Below are 19,050 nucleotides of genomic sequence, written 5' to 3'. Positions count from 1 at the left end.
AGTGTGTGTGTAGTAGAGTGTGTATGTGTGTGGAGTGTGTGTGTAGTAGAGTGTGTGTGTAGTGGAGTGTGTGTGTAGTAGAGTGTGTGTAGTGGAGTGTGTGTGCGGTGGAGAGCGTGTGGTGGAGTGTGTATGTGTGTGGTTAATTGCATGTGTGTATTGGCATGTGCACGCACATATGCAGAGTTAAGGTTTTGGGGGACATGAGTTTGTGTGTGTGTGTGAGTGTGTGTTCATGTGTGGAGCTTCCGTGTGGAATGCATGTGATATGTGTGGGTTTAGAGTGTGTTAATGTACGTTTATGGAGGCATGTGAAATTGTATACAGCCATGGGAGGACCTTTGTGCGTGTGTGTGTGAGTCGTGTGTGTTTGCGTGTGGAGCTGGTGTGGGTAAGGGTGTGTGATGAGCTTGTGGTATGAGGTCTTTGTGGATATGCACTGGGGCATGCATACACATGTTATGTACGCAGAGAGCCTGAGTGTGTGCTAGTGTGTGAGTACAGGCTGGGGTGTGCATGTCTATGCGGTGTATTGCAATGTGGGGTTTTGTTGCTATAGTGGGCTGCATGCATGTGTGTGCCATATTGGAGTGTGCACAGGTGTGCACACACAGAAGAGTAATCATTGTTGGGGGGATGGCTGTGTGCCTGTGTCGGGGGGTGTGTGTAGAGGAGATATGACTTCATGGGGATGAGCTGTGTGCACGTACAGGTGAGGTGTCCGCTGTGCAAATGTGCACACACGTGGGAGAGATATGGTTGTGAGGGAGTGGGCTCAAGGCATGTGTGTGGTGGGGTGTGTGCACCCATGGTGGAGTCATGATGGGAGTGTGTGTGTGCATGAGTGTGTTCACGCACTGAAGGGCTACGGCGTGGGGAATGGGCTGAGTGCACGTGTGTGGCGTGCGGGAGAGTTACGACTGTGGGGAAACGGTGTGTGTGCCCTCGTGTGGTGCTGGGAGACACGAGTTTGTGTGTGTGGCGGGCCGTGTGCGTGTCTGGGGTGTTGGGGTGTGCACTGTGCACACACGGCAGCTATGGCTGTGCGGCAACGGGCTGAGTGCACGAGTCGGGTGCGTTGGGACGCACACGTGCATGTGGGAGCTGGGTGCATGAAGTGGTGGGTGTGCACGCACGTGTGCGTGGGTGTGTGTGCACGTGTGTGTGCGTGTGCGCGCTCAAGAAAGAGTGCTTGCTCTGTCTCATGGCAGACGGAGGGCTCCCCCCAAGCTGGCCCCAGGCGCCTGTTGGCGGTGTGGATGTCCAGACCCCAGCCCGGGGCCTCCCTGCATAGGCTCCATGTCTGCACTGCACCCTACTGTATAGGACTCTCCGTCTCGATCCAGTTTTTGTGATTTATATTGTCCATAATTCTGTTTTGTCAGGAGTTTCAGATTTATGAGCCCGGCCTCACGCTGTGTCCCTCAGAGAGTAGAAAGGACGCTTGTACTGGCTGTTTGCTTTCTTGCTGGGAAGTGTGTGCGCCCACACTCCTCCGGTCTCAGCCGGGCAGGGCTGGTTTTTGTGGGGCCGCAGGAAGGGCCTGTCGGGGTAGGTCTGCCCCTGTCTGCACGTCCCAGGGTGTTTGGAAAGTTCAGAACATCACCTCACACCCCCTACTGCACGTAGGGACCCCTGGCTGCCCCCCTTGGTGAAGTCCTTTGGAGCCCCTGCCAGAGGGGGCTGAGTGTGCCCACGTGGGCTGGAGGTCACTGGCCAAGTCCTATGAACAGTGGGGTGCTGTCCCGTGGTGCCCTGAGCTGAGCCTCCATAGAAAAGCCCACCTCCCTGCTGGCCCCTTCCACATGGAGCTGCCAAGGTTCTCTGCCCACCCCCCTCCCTTTGCTCTGCTCCAGCACAGTACGCATCTGGTGGACGGGGGTCAGCTCACTTTATTCCCAGACCCCGGGGTGGGGGGCACTGAGGACAGAGGCACGAGGGGGTTGTGGGCCCCAGTGGGTGGGTGGTGGTACACCATCTTGAATCCCTGGATGAAGCCTTGGTGCCGGGGCATGGGGGCACCGGGGGTGGGGGGTCTCTCCCTCGGGGTCCGCCTCAGTCCTGTCTCCTTACTTCCAGCGCCCACCGACTTTCCCTTTGGCTGTGGCGCCAGCCTTCTTGCTGCTGTAGGTGGAAGGTAAGATAGTGGTCAGTGTGCTGGGGCCCAGGCCGAGCCCCGTCCAGCCCCCAGCCCCTTGTCCCTGGCCTCTTGCTCCTGTCCGTGCTGCGACGGTGCCGAGCTGGTCCACCCTCCCAGCATGCACCTCGCCCAGCGTAAGGTGCTGACTCACCTGTACCTGTGCTATACCTGGGCCTGGTGCTTTAGTGCCGGGGTCAGTGTGGTTAGGAGGGGCAGAGCTGGTCACAAGCCTGAGGAGTTCTCCCCAAGCCTCCCTCTCCCGCCCGAGGGCTCTGGGGGTCGTGGCTGTGGTCACCCTTGCCCCAGGGACATGGCATCTGTGATGCAGACTCAGCCTCCCCACGTGGCTGACTGGGAAGATCTGGTCACCCAGTGAGGACAGTCTCAGAGAGCAGGGAGGGCCTCTCACTACCCTCCATCCAGCCTGGGTCTCGCCTGGGGACCAACGGCCAGCCCAGCGCAGAGGGGCTGCGCCCTGAGGGTTGGGTGTTCCCGGCTGGAGAGGTTTTATTCTAGGACCCCGCCCTGTTTGAGGCCCTTTGCATGTCACACTCCACAAGGGAGCTGACTGGGGACTGGGGCCAAAGCAGACAAGGTCAGAGGCCTGGCCGGCCAAAGCTCTGGGTTTAGGGCACTGGGGCTGTGGGACAGCATCTGGGCCAGGCTGGCGAGGAAAAGGCCTGTCCCAGACTGTACTCCTGGCGCTGGCCCTCTGTGGTGGAGGGAGGGTGGGAGGGCTGCGCATTGTAGCCTCATGTGTGCACTACACACACACACACACACAAACACACACATGCATGCCCCTCGCGACACAACCTGGCCCTGATCTCACAGCACAGACCAGGCCAGAGACCTGGGACCAGTGGGGAAGAGTAAGGCTAATGGGGGGAGGACAGAAACCCCAGGAATACTGCACCCCCATTGGTCTCACTGAGCCTGGGGTGTGTGTGAGCGTGAAATAGCCTGAAAAGCAAATTTGGTAATACTCCCTGAGTAGGGGCAAGCCCCCAAGCCTCCGTGGTCAAGCTGGGGCCCCTGGAGCCCTTCTCGGGAGTGTGGCTCTTGGCCCCTGCCTTCATGTTAGGAAAGGTGGAGGGTCAGTGAAGGAGAGGAAGACCCTCAATCAGATGGACAGACTAACTGATGCCAGTGTGCCCACGTGGTGAGGCCAGCGCGGGAGGGCGCGGCTCAGATCTGCTGCTCACGGGGTTGTTGTACATCGTATTTGACTCAGTGGCACCGAAGAACAGCGGCCTCTCCCTCCTCACCTACTTGGGGCTTGTTAGGGGAGAGGCCTGAAGGACATCACGCAAGGAGAGCAGAGGGCCCGTGACCGAAGGGGACAGAGGCTCAGCGGGCTGCTGCGGGGTCGGGAGGGCTGCCTGCACAGGTGGGCGGAGCTTCCCTGTGGGGTGGGGGGCTGTGACCATTGGGGCTTGAGTGACTCAACACTACCCACAACAACAACGTCCCCCAAGTGCTGGACTTCTTCCCTGATCACCCTGTGCAGAGGAATACTGGTGGGGTCCCAGGAGCCCTGGCCCTGACTGATGTGTGTGTGAGCAGGGCCTGGTCAGGGCAGGGAGCTGGCCACACAGCTGGGGGAGAAGCGGCCTGTCGTTAGTGGGTTATGCTCTGGGCAGGCGGCCTCCCCCGCACCGGCGGGTGCGGGAGTGGCTGGGGACACGAGCCCCTGGGCCTGGGGCCCGCCGCCGGCTACTCACTGCTTCTGGGCCTGGTCGATGCGGCTCCTGAGGGTGGTGATCTGGAAACAACACGGAGGACTTACTGTGGGCCGTGCAGGCGGAACACGGATGGACGGCGGTGTTCCCGTTGAGGCCGCAGGGAGGGCTGCTCCTGGCAGGCGTTGTGCCCAGCCGGTGCCCTGAGCCCCCAGCACTCACTGGCTCCCTTGCTGTCTCCTGGTGCCTTTTGGTTAGGGATCCTTGACCCCAGGCGTCAGGCCAAGTTCCTTCCTACCACTCACAGTGGCTGGAGGCCTGGCCAGTGCACTCGGCAGCTCTGAGCGGCCACTTACCTGCAACCGTGGCAGGACGCGGGCCGGGGGCACGGAGTGGGGTGGCCACAGGGAGGTGGGGCTTGGCCAGTCCCTCTGCCTCCACCTGGGCTGCCTCCTGCAGCCACTGAACCCCAAGGGCCTGGCCAGGGGTCCCAGCACAGAGCCATGTGTCTCCCCATCTCTGCCAGCCCCACTGCCCCTCCTCCAGACAGCTCCTTGGAGCTGGGGGAAGGAAGGCAGGAGGGAGTGGCAGGACCTGTGCCCATTCGGTGCCCTCGGCCTCGGTGTCCAGCGTGACCTGAACGTGCCATGCTCGAGCTCCCGTGCAGCACACAAGGTGCTCGGGTACTTACAACTTGGACAGCATCTCCACTCTAGCCCGCACATTCATGACCTGAAAGACCGGGCGGATATGGGGCTGTGTGGTGCGCCCGGGCTATGGCCTCAGGGTCCCCCAGCCCCCATGAGCCCTGGGCTGGTCCTTGTGACCGTGAGGCGGGCAGGCTGGGCTGTCTGGCTTGTCTCTGCGCCCCGCCCGGTGCATGCAGGAAGCCAGTGGCCGCAGGACCCCTGTCCCTGGACAGACCCAGGGCGGCTGGGGGAGAACCCCGCCCTCTCAGCTCACGGGCTGGACTGCACTGCGTATAAGCTGTGTCTTCCTCAGAGCCAGCCCAGGTGGCCATCTGAGCACCTCTTTCTGATGGAGGGGAAACTGAGGCAAAGAGAGGCCAGATGCTCTTCCCAAGGACACAAAGGGAGCCCCGAGTCTGTCACCTCACATCACACTGTCTCAATCGCTCCATTTAAGGGATCAAGGAGAACACCCTGAAACTTGAACCCTCCCCCTCCAAACCCTCTGCCGGGAAGTGGCAGGAGTCACCTGGAGCTTTTCACCAGGTCGGAGGGCAGGAAGTAGCCACCCACACCACCACCCCACTTCTCAGACTCCGAGGCCAGCTCCCCTCTAAGCTGTGTCTGCACCCAAGATGGGGCCAACCCCAGCTGCCTGCTATCTGGAGGGGGTGTGGACGACTTCCTACTTGATGGCTGCACCCCATTCAGCTCTCTGGGGTGGGAGTGGGTTACGAGTATGGGGGGTGTGTCAGGAAGAAGGGACCCCACTGGATACAGGAACACTTATTGTTTGGGCCAATGTCATCCGGGGCCTGGGTTTGCAGGGACAATGGGGGACATTTCAGTGGAGGTGGACTCAGAGTTCCCTCAAGAACAGCTCAATGGTACAGAGGCTCTCTGTCTGCCAGAGGGAAATTGGAGAGGGCCCTGTGGCCCCTCGGTTGTGGTCACTCTCGGAGGCTGGTCCTCCACCATCAACGCAGCCCGGCACAGGGACCAGGCTCTGTGTGCGAGGGGCCCTAGGGACTCTTCTTAAGGGCATGTCCAGCCTCAGCTCCAGGGCCAAAGGGCACAGTGTGGACTCCAGGAAGTGGGTCTCGAGGGCGAATGGGGCTCAGGAGACGGCGGCTGCTGCCCTGGCTGAGAGGGGACTTGAAGCCCACAGGCTGGAGAGCCTGTACTCACATCGTATTTCTGACGCTTCAGCTTTTCCCCAAACTCAAACTTGTCAGTCTCGAGCTGGTACAGAGTGTCCCACAGCTCCTTGGCCTTGTCCCTGGGAAGGAAGACAGAGGTCACAACAGCTGACTCAGCTCTGGTCAGGCAGAAGCCTATGCCACCTTCTCCTCTGACTTCCACAGGGAGCTGGACCAGAGCCCCAAGGGCAGGTCCAGGGAATGTTTGAGAAGCCCTGTCAAGCCCAGCCCAGCCCTTACCAGCTGCTGCACCCCTCACCTCAGCTTGTCGTCACTGAGGTGGTCAATGTTGAGGGGCTTGCGCCTCTCAGCCAAGATCTTCTTTTTCATCTCTCGGGCAGTCTGCTTCTTGCCTCTCTTCTGGTCAGCCTGTGGGGCATGGAGGGTCTCAGTGCTGGTCCAGGAGTTGGGAGCAAGGCAGGGTCATCCCATGGCTCTGAGGAGTCACTCACCTTGGCCAGGTAGCTGCTGTAGTTGGCACCCATGGAGGACAGAGCCTTCTTCTTCTTCAGATCATCTTCGGCTCTCCTCTTGGCATCCTCCTCCTCTCTCCTGGCTTTCTCCTCCTGTGGACACCCCATCCCCAAGCTTCTCAGGTGTGTGGTCATGGCTATGCTCTTCTCTGGGGAGATTTTGGAGCTTCATCCTGGACTTAGAATTTTCTGGAAGCTTCAAAGACTAGTTGATGCCTACCATTTTGCAGGGTATTCTACAGAGAAAGGCCACCATGGGAGCCCCCCCCAGGGTCTCTGACCATGGATCACTTTGAACAGGAGACCAGGAGAAGAAAGAGTCCTGTACTCACTAGATGGACAGGTGGGTGGGTGAATGGATGGATGGATGGATGGAGAATGGATGGATGGATGGATGGATGGATGGGTATGGATGGATGGATGGATGGATGGATGGATGATGGATGGATGATGGATGGATGGATAGATGGGTATGGATGGATAGAAGATGGAGGATGGATGGATGGATGGATGGATGGATGGATGGACAGATGATGGATTAATGGATGGATGGGTGAACGGATGGATGGGAACATGGATAGCTATGTAGATGAATGGATGGAAGGATGGGTAAATACATAAATGGATGTCTGACTGGCTTAACGATTTGGTATATATGTATATATAGACACATGGGTGCATGAGATGGGAAGGGGACAACGGTCTCACCGCCAGTCTGTTCTGGCGCTCCCGCTCCTTCTCAGCACGGATTCTCTGCTGTTCAGCTCTCTCAGCACGGCGTTTCTCCTGTGGCCAGAGGCTCAGATCAGCCCAGCCTTCCCACCCTCTGAGAGCAGACACTCCCATCATCTCATGTCACCCCTGGTGTCTGGCCTGGGCCCACAGGCTCATGCAAACAGCCAGACCGAAGACTGGGGCCCCAAGTGCACACTCACAATTCTCTCCTTGAGTGCAATCAGCTCTTCCTCCTCCTTCTTCCGGGCTTCAAAGTGGCTGTCGATGAGAGCTTGAAGCTCCATAAGGTCTTTGTTCTGTCGTTTCTTCTGGATGTCCTGTGGGTGGGAAATGCCCATCAGTCTCCATGCCAGCTCACGTCCTACACTGACCTGCAGTAAGCTGCACCTGCCTTGGTTCCAGCCCAGAAGCCCTGACTCCTGACCACCAGACAGTGGACAACCGCCTGGGACCTTGAACCCTCCTCACGCTCCATGGCTACTGCTGTCCTGCTGATCCAGGGTTGCCTGGTCTTTGAGCCCCAGGGTGGGGACAGTGCTCACTCTGTGACTGGAGCCTTGCTAGGCTCTCTCTAGACTTGAAGCCAGCAGCACCTTGGGATGGATTGACTCTGGTGTGGCCTGACTTTCATCCCGAGAGATAACTGCATGGGAAGTGGAGAGGGATTTGATCAGTGAGATAATTTTCTAAACAGTCAATAAGCAAGTGGATAAAGGAGTAGTCAGATGGGTAGATAGGAGGTAAGTGGGTGGTAAGTAGGAGATACGATGGATGAAGAGATGAAGGAGTGAAGGGATGGCTGGGTGGTTGAGTAAATGAATGGATGAGTATGTGGCCAGCTGGGTGAGTGGGTGTATGAATGTGTGGAGTGGACTGATGGACAGATGGTGAGTAGATGGATGGGTGGATGTATTTGGCTGGATGGATTGATGGGTGACTGATAAATGGACCGATGTGTGAGTGGGTGGATCGAGGGGTGGGTTGGTGGGTGAGCAGTTGACAGATGAACGAATGATTATTTGAATGAGTGGGTAGATGGCTAGATGGGCGAATGGATGGGTTGGTGTGTGGGTGGAAGGCTCCGAATGATGTAGGCGGACACAATGACTGACAATGGGTTCAAGCACAGCCAAGGCTGAGGGCGGTGAGAGGCCGGTGGGGTCGTTTAGTTTGTTGGGTTGTGTGTTAATGTTGGTGGTGGTGAGTACCACTTAATTGCATAGTGATCCTATGTACGACAGCTCTGAACCCTGCTCTGTTTTGAGCCAATCTCTGACCCACCTGCCCTCATTACCCCATCACTGGACACAGGGTCCCTTTAAGTAGAAGCTGACTTGATGCCACCTACCACACACCACACATACGTAAAATCGAGCAGGTGGTGAATGGGGTAACGAGCGGTTCAATGGATGCACAGGTGAGCGAATGCATAACTGGGCAAGAGGACAGGTGGATGGTGAGTGGATGCTGGAGAACAGATGTGCCATGAGCATGGGGGCACTGAATGGATGAGTAAACGACGCTTAAAGAATGTGCAGTGGTAGATGCATGGAAGGGTGAGTAGAAGGGAAAATGAACGGGCGCGTGGACAGATGGCTGGTGATGGGTGGAGAGCTGTGGGAGTGATGGGCGGATGGCTAGGTGATGGGTGGAGAGCTTTGGGAATAATGGACGGATGGATGAAGGGAGACAGTCACGTCTGTTCTTGGACAGATTTCTTACAGTCCAAGAGTGAACCAGGGTGCAGGTGACTAGGCCGAGAGGTCCGAGGCCAGAGTGCTTGAGGAGGGGTGACCATCTGAGGTCTAGTCTGGAGTGAGGGGTTGGGGAGAATGTTCTGACCTGAATCCCACAAACTTACATCGAAGTCAACTTTCTCCCCTTCCGGGATCTTAGGAGCAGTCAGTCTGAAGGAGAGAGAGGCAGACAGACAGGGTCAGGGACAGAGGTGGCCTGAGTTTTCAGCAGCCCCAGCTCGGACTGGCCCTGGGGCCCTGTATTGGCCTGACTGCACGTGGCCTGGTGGCACGTTTGCCTGAACTTTGTTCTTAGCAAGTATGTGTGGTGGACTGCTTGAATCCTAGGAGCGGCTGGACTGCTTCCAGAATGTTCTGACTTCTAGGCATCTCTCCACTCTGTCCACTCAACATCTCAAGGGTGTCTTGACCCATGTTTTCAAGGAAGGGCTCCCTGGGCTCCTTGGCCACATAAATACACAGCGGTGGCCTGCTGGGAGCGAGGTGAGGCAGCTAACAGGTGAGAGGCAGGTCCCTGTGGTCAGTCTGTCTGCTACCCCCTGCTCTTCCTTTCCAGAGACTCCATGGAAGGAGAGAAAGGGGTTGGGGAGACAGTCAAAGGGTCCCCTCTGTCCTGCAGTGCTGCCCAGCTGGGTCAGAGAGTTACACCACCACCACCTTCAAACATAAAACCATCATCGAAGGCACCAGCATGGACCATTGCTCACACGGCCTGGGTGGGAGGCCCCGGGAGCCCAGAAGCCCCGGGGGGGGGGGGCCGGCAGACGCACACAGATGAAAACGTTCTGTATGTGGAAAAGGCAAACACTGAAAGGGGAAAAAAACCTAGAAAAAATATTTTCCGCAAATCTGGAAAAGACTTAATATCCTTATGCAAACGGATGATTAAGGAAAACACAGGGCCGTCGCCACGGCCCGCCCGTTACATAAATGGGCACAGGCTGCCAATTCGGGGACACAGGCGAGCAGTCATCAGGCACGCGGGGGAGGGGCTCTCTCTAGCAATCAAAGGCGTGCGGAGGCAAACACCCAGAAAGCTTCAAGGGCTCCACCTGAAAGCGGGGTGCTGTCCTTGGAGGCGTGCTGTGCGCACCCTCACACACCGCGTCCACGGCCTTGGCAGAGCCTTCGTGGAAAGCAGTTTGGCAAAGGATGTCAAAAACCTTAAGAACGCTCGTCCTCTTTGACCCAGCAATTCCAGTTCTGGGACTCTGGCCTAGGGAAATAATCTTAAAGGCAGAGAAGCGGGCCCCTGCGAGTTATTTATGATGGTGAGACACGGGGGCAAGCCTTGCTGTCTTACAATAGAGGAATGGTTAGGAAAATTATGGTTTGCCCGATGGATGGGATACTATGTGGCCATTCAAAATATTTAAGAAGACGATGTAAAAACACGGAAAAAGACTTATGAATAGTGCTAAATTTTAGAAAGGCAGGATTCAAGGTCGTATAGACAGGGCAATGTTTGAAAAACAGCACAGCATTTAAAGTTTTTTCCCCCTTTTTCCAAGCCCTATGCACGGAAAACTTGTGGGAAGAAATAAAGCTTTTGATTTCTTTCCACGCTTTCCCACAGGCTGGCTGGGAGAACTGAGGCTGGGAGAATTGAGGGGCACCTTTTTCTTTCTCTCCCTCACTCTTTTTTCCCCCTTCTTCATTAGACTTTTACGTATTTTCCAAATTTCCTTTAATGAGGTGTTTTGTTTTCATAGTGAAAATACAAACCGTGTGTTTGAACTAGAAAGTATCTCTGACCTGAGCAGATTTTGAATCACTGAAAAAGTGTTGCCCCACCCAAGGGGCGAGTAGTCATGTCTCAGGATGGCCCAGTGGCCGCTGAGCAGACGCAGGTGCCCTGGCACTGTCAACCACCCCAACCGTCCCAAGACAACGCCACCGGGGTGGCCAAAGGCTGAAGGGAATGGGTCCATGTGGGGCGAGGTTGGCAAGGAGGGAAGAAGAGCGGGCAGCACAGCAGGTCCATGGGCACCTCTGACTTGGCACAGGTGGGAGGTGGGCACCCAGGGAAAGGCCAGCCCTGGTGCGTGTGGACCAGCGGGACTTGAAGCACCACACTGACGCAAAGGAGCAGTCACTTCCCCCAGCTCCAGGGCCTCCAGGGCCTCCAGGGCCTCCAGGGCTCCAGGGCTCCAGGGCTCCAGGGCTCCAGGGCTCCAGGGCTCCAGGGCTCCAGGGCCTCCAGGGCTCCAGGGCTCCAGGGCTCCAGGGCCTCCAGGGCTCCAGGGCTCCAGGGCCTCCAGGGCCTCCAGGGCTCCAGGCCTCCAGGGCCTCCAGGGCCTCCAGGGCTCCAGGGCCTCCAGGGCCTCCAGGGCCTCCAGGCCTCCAGGGCTCCAGGCCTCCAGGGCTCCAGGGCCTCCAGGGCCTCCAGGGCCTCCAGGCCTCCAGGCCTCCAGGGCCTCCAGGGCTCCAGGGCCTCCAGGGCCTCCAGGGCCTCCAGGCCTCCAGGGCCTCCAGGCCTCCAGGGCCTCCAGGGCTCCAGGCCTCCAGGGCCTCCAGGGCCTCCAGGCCTCCAGGGCCTCCAGGCCTCCAGGGCCTCCAGGCCTCCAGGGCCTCCAGGCCTCCAGGGCTCCAGGGCCTCCAGGGCTCCAGGCCTCCAGGCCTCCAGGCCTCCAGGCCTCCAGGGCCTCCAGGGCTCCAGGGCCTCCAGAGCCTCCAGGGCCTCCAGGGCAGCCCACGCTGCCGCTGCCGGGGCTGCTCCTCTGGGAATACGAGGTCTCTGCCCACTGGAGCGTCCACCCCCGTCCACCCTGCACACTATTCTGGCTCCAGGCAGGGCCTCACCCGCATCCCAGCCCATGCCCACATCCATGTGCCCCCACTCACTTGGGTCTTGGCTTCTCTTCTGGTCAGTGTAGCAGCATCAAGAAGGGAGAGAGGGGGAGATGGTGAGAGGGGGAGGGAAAGGAGGAAGGGGGGGATCGGGAGAGGGGAAGGGGAGGGCGAGGGGGGAAGAGAGAGGGGGAGCAAGGGAAGGGGGAAGAGGGAGAGGGGAGGGAGAGAGGAGGTAGGGAAGAGGGGAGAGGAGGAAGGGAAGAGGGGAGAGGAGGAAAAGGGAGAGAGGGAAAGGAAGAGAGGAGGAGAAGTGAGAGGGGGAGGGGGAGGGGGAGGAGAGGAAGGGAGAGGAGGAGGGTGAGGCCAGTGCCTCTGGGGCTGAATCCCCCACCTCCCACCTTGCCCTCCAGAACCAATGGGATCTCGTCCCCACTCCAGGCCCTGACGGGGTCCAAGGGGAGCTCAGGGTATGGGAGCCAGGATGAGGAGGTGCAGACAGAAGACACAGAGACAATGAACACAGCGTGGGTGAAGGGTCCCTGAGGGAGGGCAGGAAGGGATAGGGAGGGTGAGGACAAAGGGCAGAGGGTGGAGGACCGAGGGTCTCTGCGAAAGGACTCAGAGAAGCTGAGAAGGGGGCAGAAGATCTAAGACAAGAGAGGAGCTGTCCCCTCAGGCCTGTCCTGTCCTGGTCTCCTGCTTAGCCCACGGGCCACCCTCTGTGCTGGGCAAAAGCTGGGCACTCCTCTGGCTAAGGGAAATCAAGGGCCAGACAGGTGGACAGGCAGGTGGAAGGACAGACAAGCAGGCAGGAAGTGACTGAGGGCCCTGTCTATCTCTCTTGGCTGGTGTCCTGGAAGGGCTGTAGTAGGCAAAGGCAGCAGAACTGCAAGGCTGGGCATAGCAGCAGGCGGACAGCGGCCCTTTCCTTCCTCGTCCTCCCCTGGCTCCTCCTTGGAAGCGTCTTGGGGCACAAGCAGAAATGCCAAGACAAAGGCCATGCAGGGCACGCACCCTGCGGCCTGGCCCCTGTTCCCTGAGCTGGGGGTCGAAGGATGGGGTCCTGGGAGAGACACCCATGGTGGGGGCCTGGGCACTGTCCATCCCTGTAGACCTGATCCTCTTGGGACAGCCACATCTCCCCTGGAGCTCTGAGCGGGAGTGCGGCACAGGTGAAAGCGGCTTTGGACAGTTGATGGGGAAGCTCAGTGACTTAGCAGACCTGGTTCTGAGTCCAGACCTTCCAATAGGATTTCGGGTCATTTTCTGCTCAATAATGAGCCAAGAAAATCCACTTGGCCTGGCCTGCTGTCCACGACGGCTGCCTGGCCTGCAGTCCAGCTTGCTCACCTCGGTGACCAGCTGCGTCTCTGACCCTAAGATCTGAGTAGACTCTCCCTGCAGGCCCCTCCCCTGGCCTGTCCCTGTTTATAAGACTGAGCCCCAGACCCCGGGCTTGGTGAGACTGTCCTGGCTGCTCTCACAGAGTGGCCGTGTTGGGGGGCGGAGGGGGGGTGTCCTGATCAGGACCCTGCACTCATGGCTGACTCGCTCACCGCATGGCATCTGTCTGAGCCCCTCCTTGGCTGGGAAGAACTCGCTGAGCCCCACAGACTGTGAAGGGCTGCATTCTTGAGGGGCTATACCTCGTCCAAACCAGTACTTGCCCCTGCCTCAGCTCAGAGACTGCGCGGTGCCCTAGAAACTCTCAGACACCTCGCTGGTCAGCACTTGGCCAGCCTGCTGTCACTCCCTCAACACCTAGAGTGAACTTAGGGGATGTGGGGCCCTGGATACAGAACCCAGGAAGCAACCTCAGCTGTCTGTGTGGGTAGAGATGTGGCCTGACATGTTTGCTCTGCTCTTGTCCCTGGGACTCACTGGGCAGTGCCCGGCCAAGGCCCTGGGGTCAACATAAGCCCAGGCTGGGGTGGAGGAGAGGGCAGTGGGGGCCTGTGGCCAGAACAGCACAGCACTCCCAACCAGGGCCATAGTAACTGGCTGTGAGCAGAGAGGGGGCTCTCACTCATCTGTTGACCTCAATACTGTTTCCAGAGTGACCTTGAGCCGCTTACTGTCCTTCCACCTACGTGGCCTGCGTGTCTTGCACTGACCCTGCTCCAAGCAGGCGGCCTTATCTGAGGCTGACGAGTGAAGAACCTAGTCTGAGCAGAGCAGGGAAACCTGGAAGTGACTCAGGCCCAGCCCTGAACCCCAGGATCTACTGAGGGCGTGTCCAACTATGCTCAGGGATTCTACCTGATTGAGTGCTGGTATGCATGCTGTCCCCAACCTGACCTTAGCCTCAGCCTCAGTCCTCATTCCTCAGCCCTCATCCCTCAGCCTCAGTCCTCATTCCTCAGCCCTCAGCCCTCAGTCCTCAGCCCTCGTCCCTCAACCCTCAGCCCTCATCCCTCAGTTCTCAGCCCTCGTCCCTCAGTCCTCAGTCCTCAGCCCTCGTCCCTCAACCCTCAGCCCTCATCCCTCAGTTCTCAGCCCTCATCCCTCAGTCCTTAGTCCTCAGCCCTTGTCCCTCAGTCCTCAGTCCTCAGCCCTCAGCCCTTAGTCCTCAGCCCTCGTCCCTCAGTCCTTAGTCCTCAGCCCTCGTCCCTCAGCCCTCGTCCCTCAGCCCTCAGCCCTCAGCCCTCAGCCCTCAGCCCTCAGTCCTCAGCCCTCAGCCCTCAGCCAGCTTCCTGCTTCGCCCCACTTGTCCCTCTGCCCTCCCTGCATCCTCTCTCAGGCTTACTAGCCTGTGTAGGTGGAGGCTGCCTGCCCTGTTGATCCTCTTCTGCTCTTCCCCCTGCCATGTGGACCCCAGCACCATCCTCCCAGGGACTGCACCCTTCTCAAGGGTGCTGCTCTCTAAGGCTGGTCACTGCACACCTTCTTGCTGGTGGCCTGGGAAGTGGCCCCTGCCCTTAGTCCTCCCTTCTAGGACAGGGTCAAGCTTGGCCCTACTCCCTCCCTTGCCCACTGGCCAGGATGACCACTGTGGTTCATGACAGTGGAGCAGTGGCGAGAGGGAGGGAGGGGAGAAGAGAGGAGAGAGGGAGAGGTGCTTGGGGAGCCACCCTCCCAGCACCCCACGCTCCCAGCACCCCACCCTCACAGCACCCCAGTGCATACCTTCCTGAACTTCCTCTGCAGAAACAGCATCAATAGGGAGCATGTGAGGAGAGAGGGGGAGAGAGAGAGGCTATGAACATGTTCTGGGGAGCCTGGGTCAGGGAGAGGGAGGATTTGGAGAGTGAGGGGCCTAAGCAGGCCAGAGCATGGACAGGGCACACACGGGCCCTCTCATTCCCCTTGTCTGTACACACCACACATGACCACACATGTGCACACACAGAGATGAAGTCATGTCACATACCTGCTTCATGAACTTCATCGGGGGAGGAGGGCCATAGAACAAGAGGCAAAATCATGGGTCACAGGCCAAAGGAGAAGGAATCCCAGGTTAGTGACCAGCCCATGGCCTCGGAGGGTCAGCGGCGAGGCAGGGGCGGGCGCATGCAGACAGCGAGCAAGATGTGGTGATGAGTGGTCAGTGCCAGCTCTGGTGTCCCTTACACAAGTCAAGCCCCCCCTCCCCCGTATCCCCCTCCCAGTCCCGGAAGCCTAAGCTCAGATTGAACTGGTGCTTCTGCAGTGGTGACTCCTGTCACTGCCATGTGCAGGGGGTGGGCCCCCCGGGTGGGCCCCCCCTTGGCTCCTGCTCTCCTGAGAGGGACTTCCACGCAGAGGCTGTGACAGCAACACTAGACTCCCAAGGGGCATGGCTCCTTGCATGGAGTCCAGGCCTGTAGCCAGCGATGCAGCTGGACAGTGGCCGTGGAAGCATGTCTCAGTCACCCTCCACCTCCTGCCTCTCCCCTCTTCCCTGCAAAATCTCTGACATGGGCAGGGAACCTGGGCCTCCCCTCCCCATGTCCATCCGCCATGAACCAACAGCCTTCCGGCCCCAGGCCTCCAGGAGGGGACTCTGGGCTGGCTGGGAATGGTTGTACTAGGTGACAAGGCCCTTTGCTGAGGGCTAACACAGAGCACAGCCCTTGGGAGTGCCAAGCTGGCCAGGGCACAGGCAGAGATCTCGCCCTGTCCCCCTCCCACCTGTCTCTTCCGTTTGCACCACTCGGGTCTCCCAGGTGGTCCTCAGTTACCCACTCGGGCTAGAGGGTTACTCTCAAGGACCAAAGGGTCAAGTCACATCTAGACCTCAGACATGTCCCCTCAGCCCCATCCCTCTCAGAGATGCCCTCATTTCAGTCCAACCCCTTCTAACTTGGGGGAGACCCCAAGAGCACCCATTGGCTGGTCTGTGGAGTCTGACTGCCCTGTCCCAGCCTGGGGTTCCTGTTCTCCCCGGTCGTGGTTAGTGGGTTACTTGGGGGCCACATGTGAGGCCCCTTGGCTGGCTGGGCACACTGACCCCCATCCTACCCCACTTAGGCTCCAGCCAGGCCCCGGGCCCCACATGGGGTCAGAAGTCCTATGTTGCATACCTTCTTCTTGGACTTCTGCAGGAAAGGGGTACCAGGTACATGGTGGAAGGAGGAGAGAGGAGAGGGTTAGACAAGGAGGTACGCACAGCAGGTCCTTAGAGGTGAGGAAATGGGGGGGCAGGATGAGCAGGGGACACACAGGCATGTTGGGGGCCCTTGGGATAATGAATGGTCAGAGTATTCAAGAAAGGTATGGGTAGGGGCTGAGATCCTGGATCCCACTTACCTTCCTCCTGGGCCTCTTCTAGTGAATCAGGTGCAGGAGACGGCAGAGGGAGAGAGAGAGCAAGGATATTCTTAGAGGTGTATGAACAGGGCCAGTGGGGAGGGCACTGGCTTCCCAGGGAGAAGAGGCAGGTACGAGTAGGGTGAGCTTGCATTTCTGGGCCTAGGACATGGGGCATAGGCCCTCCTACTGCTGGCCAAAGCCAAGGGTGAGCAGGCAGGATGTGACACTGGTCTCTGTGGATGTCATTCTTGGTGATTGGGGGCCGTCCTCAGGGACTCCAAGACAATGCTGTACATGGTTACCACCTTTCACAGCCCTGTTCCCGTGTCTGGAGTTCAGAGAGGCTATGAGGGTATTTGAGCAAGAGGGGTGTCTCCTCTCTGGCCCAGGCTCTACACAGCATCTCAGTGTGAAGACAAGGGGACAATGTCCCTGTGCTGCTGAAATGACCCTCCGAGTTCACCTGCATCAGTCAGAGTTCTCAGGCTCTGCAGTGCAGGGTGTGCTTTGCTCTAAGATGTGTTTTAGCAACAATGTATCCACACAGTTCAGCAGTTGTAACAAGTGTGCCACATAATAGGAAGATGCTAATAGCAGAGCGAGAAGCTACATCCCAACTATTCTCTCTGCTCTGTCATTTTTCCATACATTTTCCCCCCTGTAAAACTACTCTAAAAAAAAAAAAAATAAAGTCTATGAATTTAAAAAGAAGAAAAAAAAGAAAATCACCCTCAGGAGAATTTCCACTAGGAATTTCCCCAAATGGCCTGAGGTGGTGTGGACACTGAATGTCTTCACACAGGAGGCCTCACACTGTCCAGGGTCCTGGTCCACACCCCCGGGGCCTCTGGCTGTTTCTGTCTCCATGCTTTCTCACTGAAAGAATCCACTACCTGACTAACAGCATGACTCCGGCCCAGAAAGGACCCTCTGCCTTTCAGCAGAAGGGGTGGGGGTGCAGGGAAGTTTTGTTCACATTGTTAGGGGAGCCCAATGTTTTCAAAATGTTTTCACAACCTAGCACTGGGCTTCTTGCAGGAGGCCCTGCCCCTCACAGGGGCAGAAAGTTCCCGGGATGCAAGGTGCTGGGTGCCAGGTGCCGGCGCTCATGATTGCAGTTTGAGAACCATCCGGCTGCACAGCTCCCAGCCCCAGCCTGCCTGGGCATGCCACCAGCTGCTGGAGCCCAGTGGGGCACTCGAGGAAGAGTCCCAGCTCACGGCTGGAAGTGCTGAGGGTGAAGCTCAGAGGGTGACAGACACCCACAGAGACAGAGGTGCTGAGGGAGGGGAATCTTGAGGACTGGAGATGCAGAGAGGGACAGCTAGTGAAGAGAGAGACAGAGACACAGAGAGAGGATCCAGGGATACAGAGAAGCCTGAGTCAGAGAGACACAGACAGAGACAGGCAGAAAGAGAGAGTGAGAGAAAGACCACTGGAGTTCTAGAGAATCCTTTCTTAGAAGGAGGCTGAAGACACAGACAAGGAGAGACTGAGAGAGAAGTGTGGAGACGGCCAGAGAGGTCAGGGCCATGCATGCTATTAATCTGAGGAAGACTGGTAGTGACCAAACAGCAAGTCACCCCAAACACCACAATACGATGGGAGTCCAGTGTTAATGACCACAGGCGGTGAGCATGGGAGTCAATGATCATGGGTGACGAAGACGAAGTGTTAGTGACCGTGGATACAACGATGGGGCGTTAGTGACCATGTTGGCGTGGCTGTTGTTTTTAGACGCTGTGCTCTCAGCTACAACTCATAGTGACCAGGTGACAGCCCTGAACCTTGTCCTGTGTCAAGCCATCCTCATGATGTTAATGAAAGTGGATGGTGAGAATGTGGCGTTGATGACCAAGGACCGAGGAGGAGATATCAATGCCCCTGGACAGTGAGGATGAGGCTGCACTGTCAGTACATGCGGAGGATGCAGGTCTTAATGGGAGTGGACCGTGACGCTGAGGTAGCAGTGATCAGATGATGAGGGTGAAGAGGCAGCAACCTGGGCAGAGAGAGTGCGAGCTTGGGGGCCACACAGCGAGGGCAAGAGCCCACGATGCAGCACAACAGGAGGAAGATGTTGACGGTCGTGATGAGAGCTGTCGGTGTGCTGTCGGGTCAGAACCCAACTCGGGGCTGACCCGTTAGCGGGGTTCCAGAGATAGGACGGGTTCAGATCTACTGTCTGTAGGGTCACTATGAGTCCCACTCCACTCAAAGGCAAATGATAACAATAATAGTAACACCACATGACAGGAGACTGCCCATCTTTCTTCCCTGGAGAAGCTGGTGGGTTTGAACCACATATCTCTGGGTTGGCAGCGCAGCTCCTTGCTGAACCACGGCACTCCCTCAAGGAGGAGGATAGGATGCGTTATTAATGACCATGGGCAAAGAGGTTACAAAGTACTGATCACTGTAGATGACGAAGATGAGATCTTTGTGATCGCTGGGATGAAATATGAATGAACTCGGACAGTAAGTGGGAAGTATTGATGGTGTGGATGGTGAGAATGACGGTGAGGCATTTGAGACATAAATAAGAGGATAAAACTTTAAGGAGCACAGATAATGGAGGATGAGGAATTAATGACCTTTGAAGGTGGAGAATTAATGACCGCGGGTGATGGAGATGAGGTATTCATGGCATGGAAAAGGAAGCTAAGGAATTCATGGCTATGGGCAAAGCAGGAGGTGTTGATGGGCTTGAATAATGAAGGCAAGGTCTTAATGATCATGGACAATGACGATGAGGGACTAATGGCCACAGACAATAAGGATGGATGAGGCATTAATGATCACAGACTGTGAAGATGATCATGTTAATGACCATGAACAAGAGGTAAAGCGT

At 57.6% G+C, this 19,050-nt stretch overlaps 1 protein-coding gene and 1 pseudogene across 1 annotated transcript in view; one reads left to right on the top strand and one right to left on the bottom strand.

The window, feature by feature from the left end:
* Positions 1-2,023: 2,023 nt before the first annotated feature.
* The window catches only part of TNNT3 (troponin T type 3 (skeletal, fast)), an 18,566-nt gene continuing 1,539 nt past the window's right edge, over positions 2,024-19,050 (bottom strand). The window contains exons 4-14 of the mRNA XM_006893210.1: positions 16,197-16,214; positions 14,595-14,609; positions 11,520-11,538; positions 8,780-8,825; positions 7,119-7,235; positions 6,892-6,969; positions 6,163-6,276; positions 5,970-6,079; positions 5,700-5,790; positions 3,865-3,905; positions 2,024-2,124 (exon numbers count right to left, since the gene is read on the bottom strand). Coding sequence (XP_006893272.1) covers positions 2,070-2,124; positions 3,865-3,905; positions 5,700-5,790; positions 5,970-6,079; positions 6,163-6,276; positions 6,892-6,969; positions 7,119-7,235; positions 8,780-8,825; positions 11,520-11,538; positions 14,595-14,609; positions 16,197-16,214 — 704 coding nt within the window. The 3' untranslated portion in view covers positions 2,024-2,069. The remainder of the gene's footprint in view (positions 2,125-3,864; positions 3,906-5,699; positions 5,791-5,969; positions 6,080-6,162; positions 6,277-6,891; positions 6,970-7,118; positions 7,236-8,779; positions 8,826-11,519; positions 11,539-14,594; positions 14,610-16,196; positions 16,215-19,050) is intronic.
* On the top strand, positions 10,487-11,260 carry LOC102844112 (annotated as a pseudogene).

Source organism: Elephantulus edwardii, unplaced genomic scaffold (assembly GCF_000299155.1).
Source record: "Elephantulus edwardii isolate Elephantulus edwardi_28Jun2011 unplaced genomic scaffold, EleEdw1.0 scaffold00126, whole genome shotgun sequence".
In the NCBI taxonomy this organism is placed as follows: domain Eukaryota; kingdom Metazoa; phylum Chordata; class Mammalia; order Macroscelidea; family Macroscelididae; genus Elephantulus; species Elephantulus edwardii.
The sequence above is the reverse complement of the archived record's forward strand: the minus strand, read 5'-3'. Positions and strand labels throughout refer to the sequence as shown.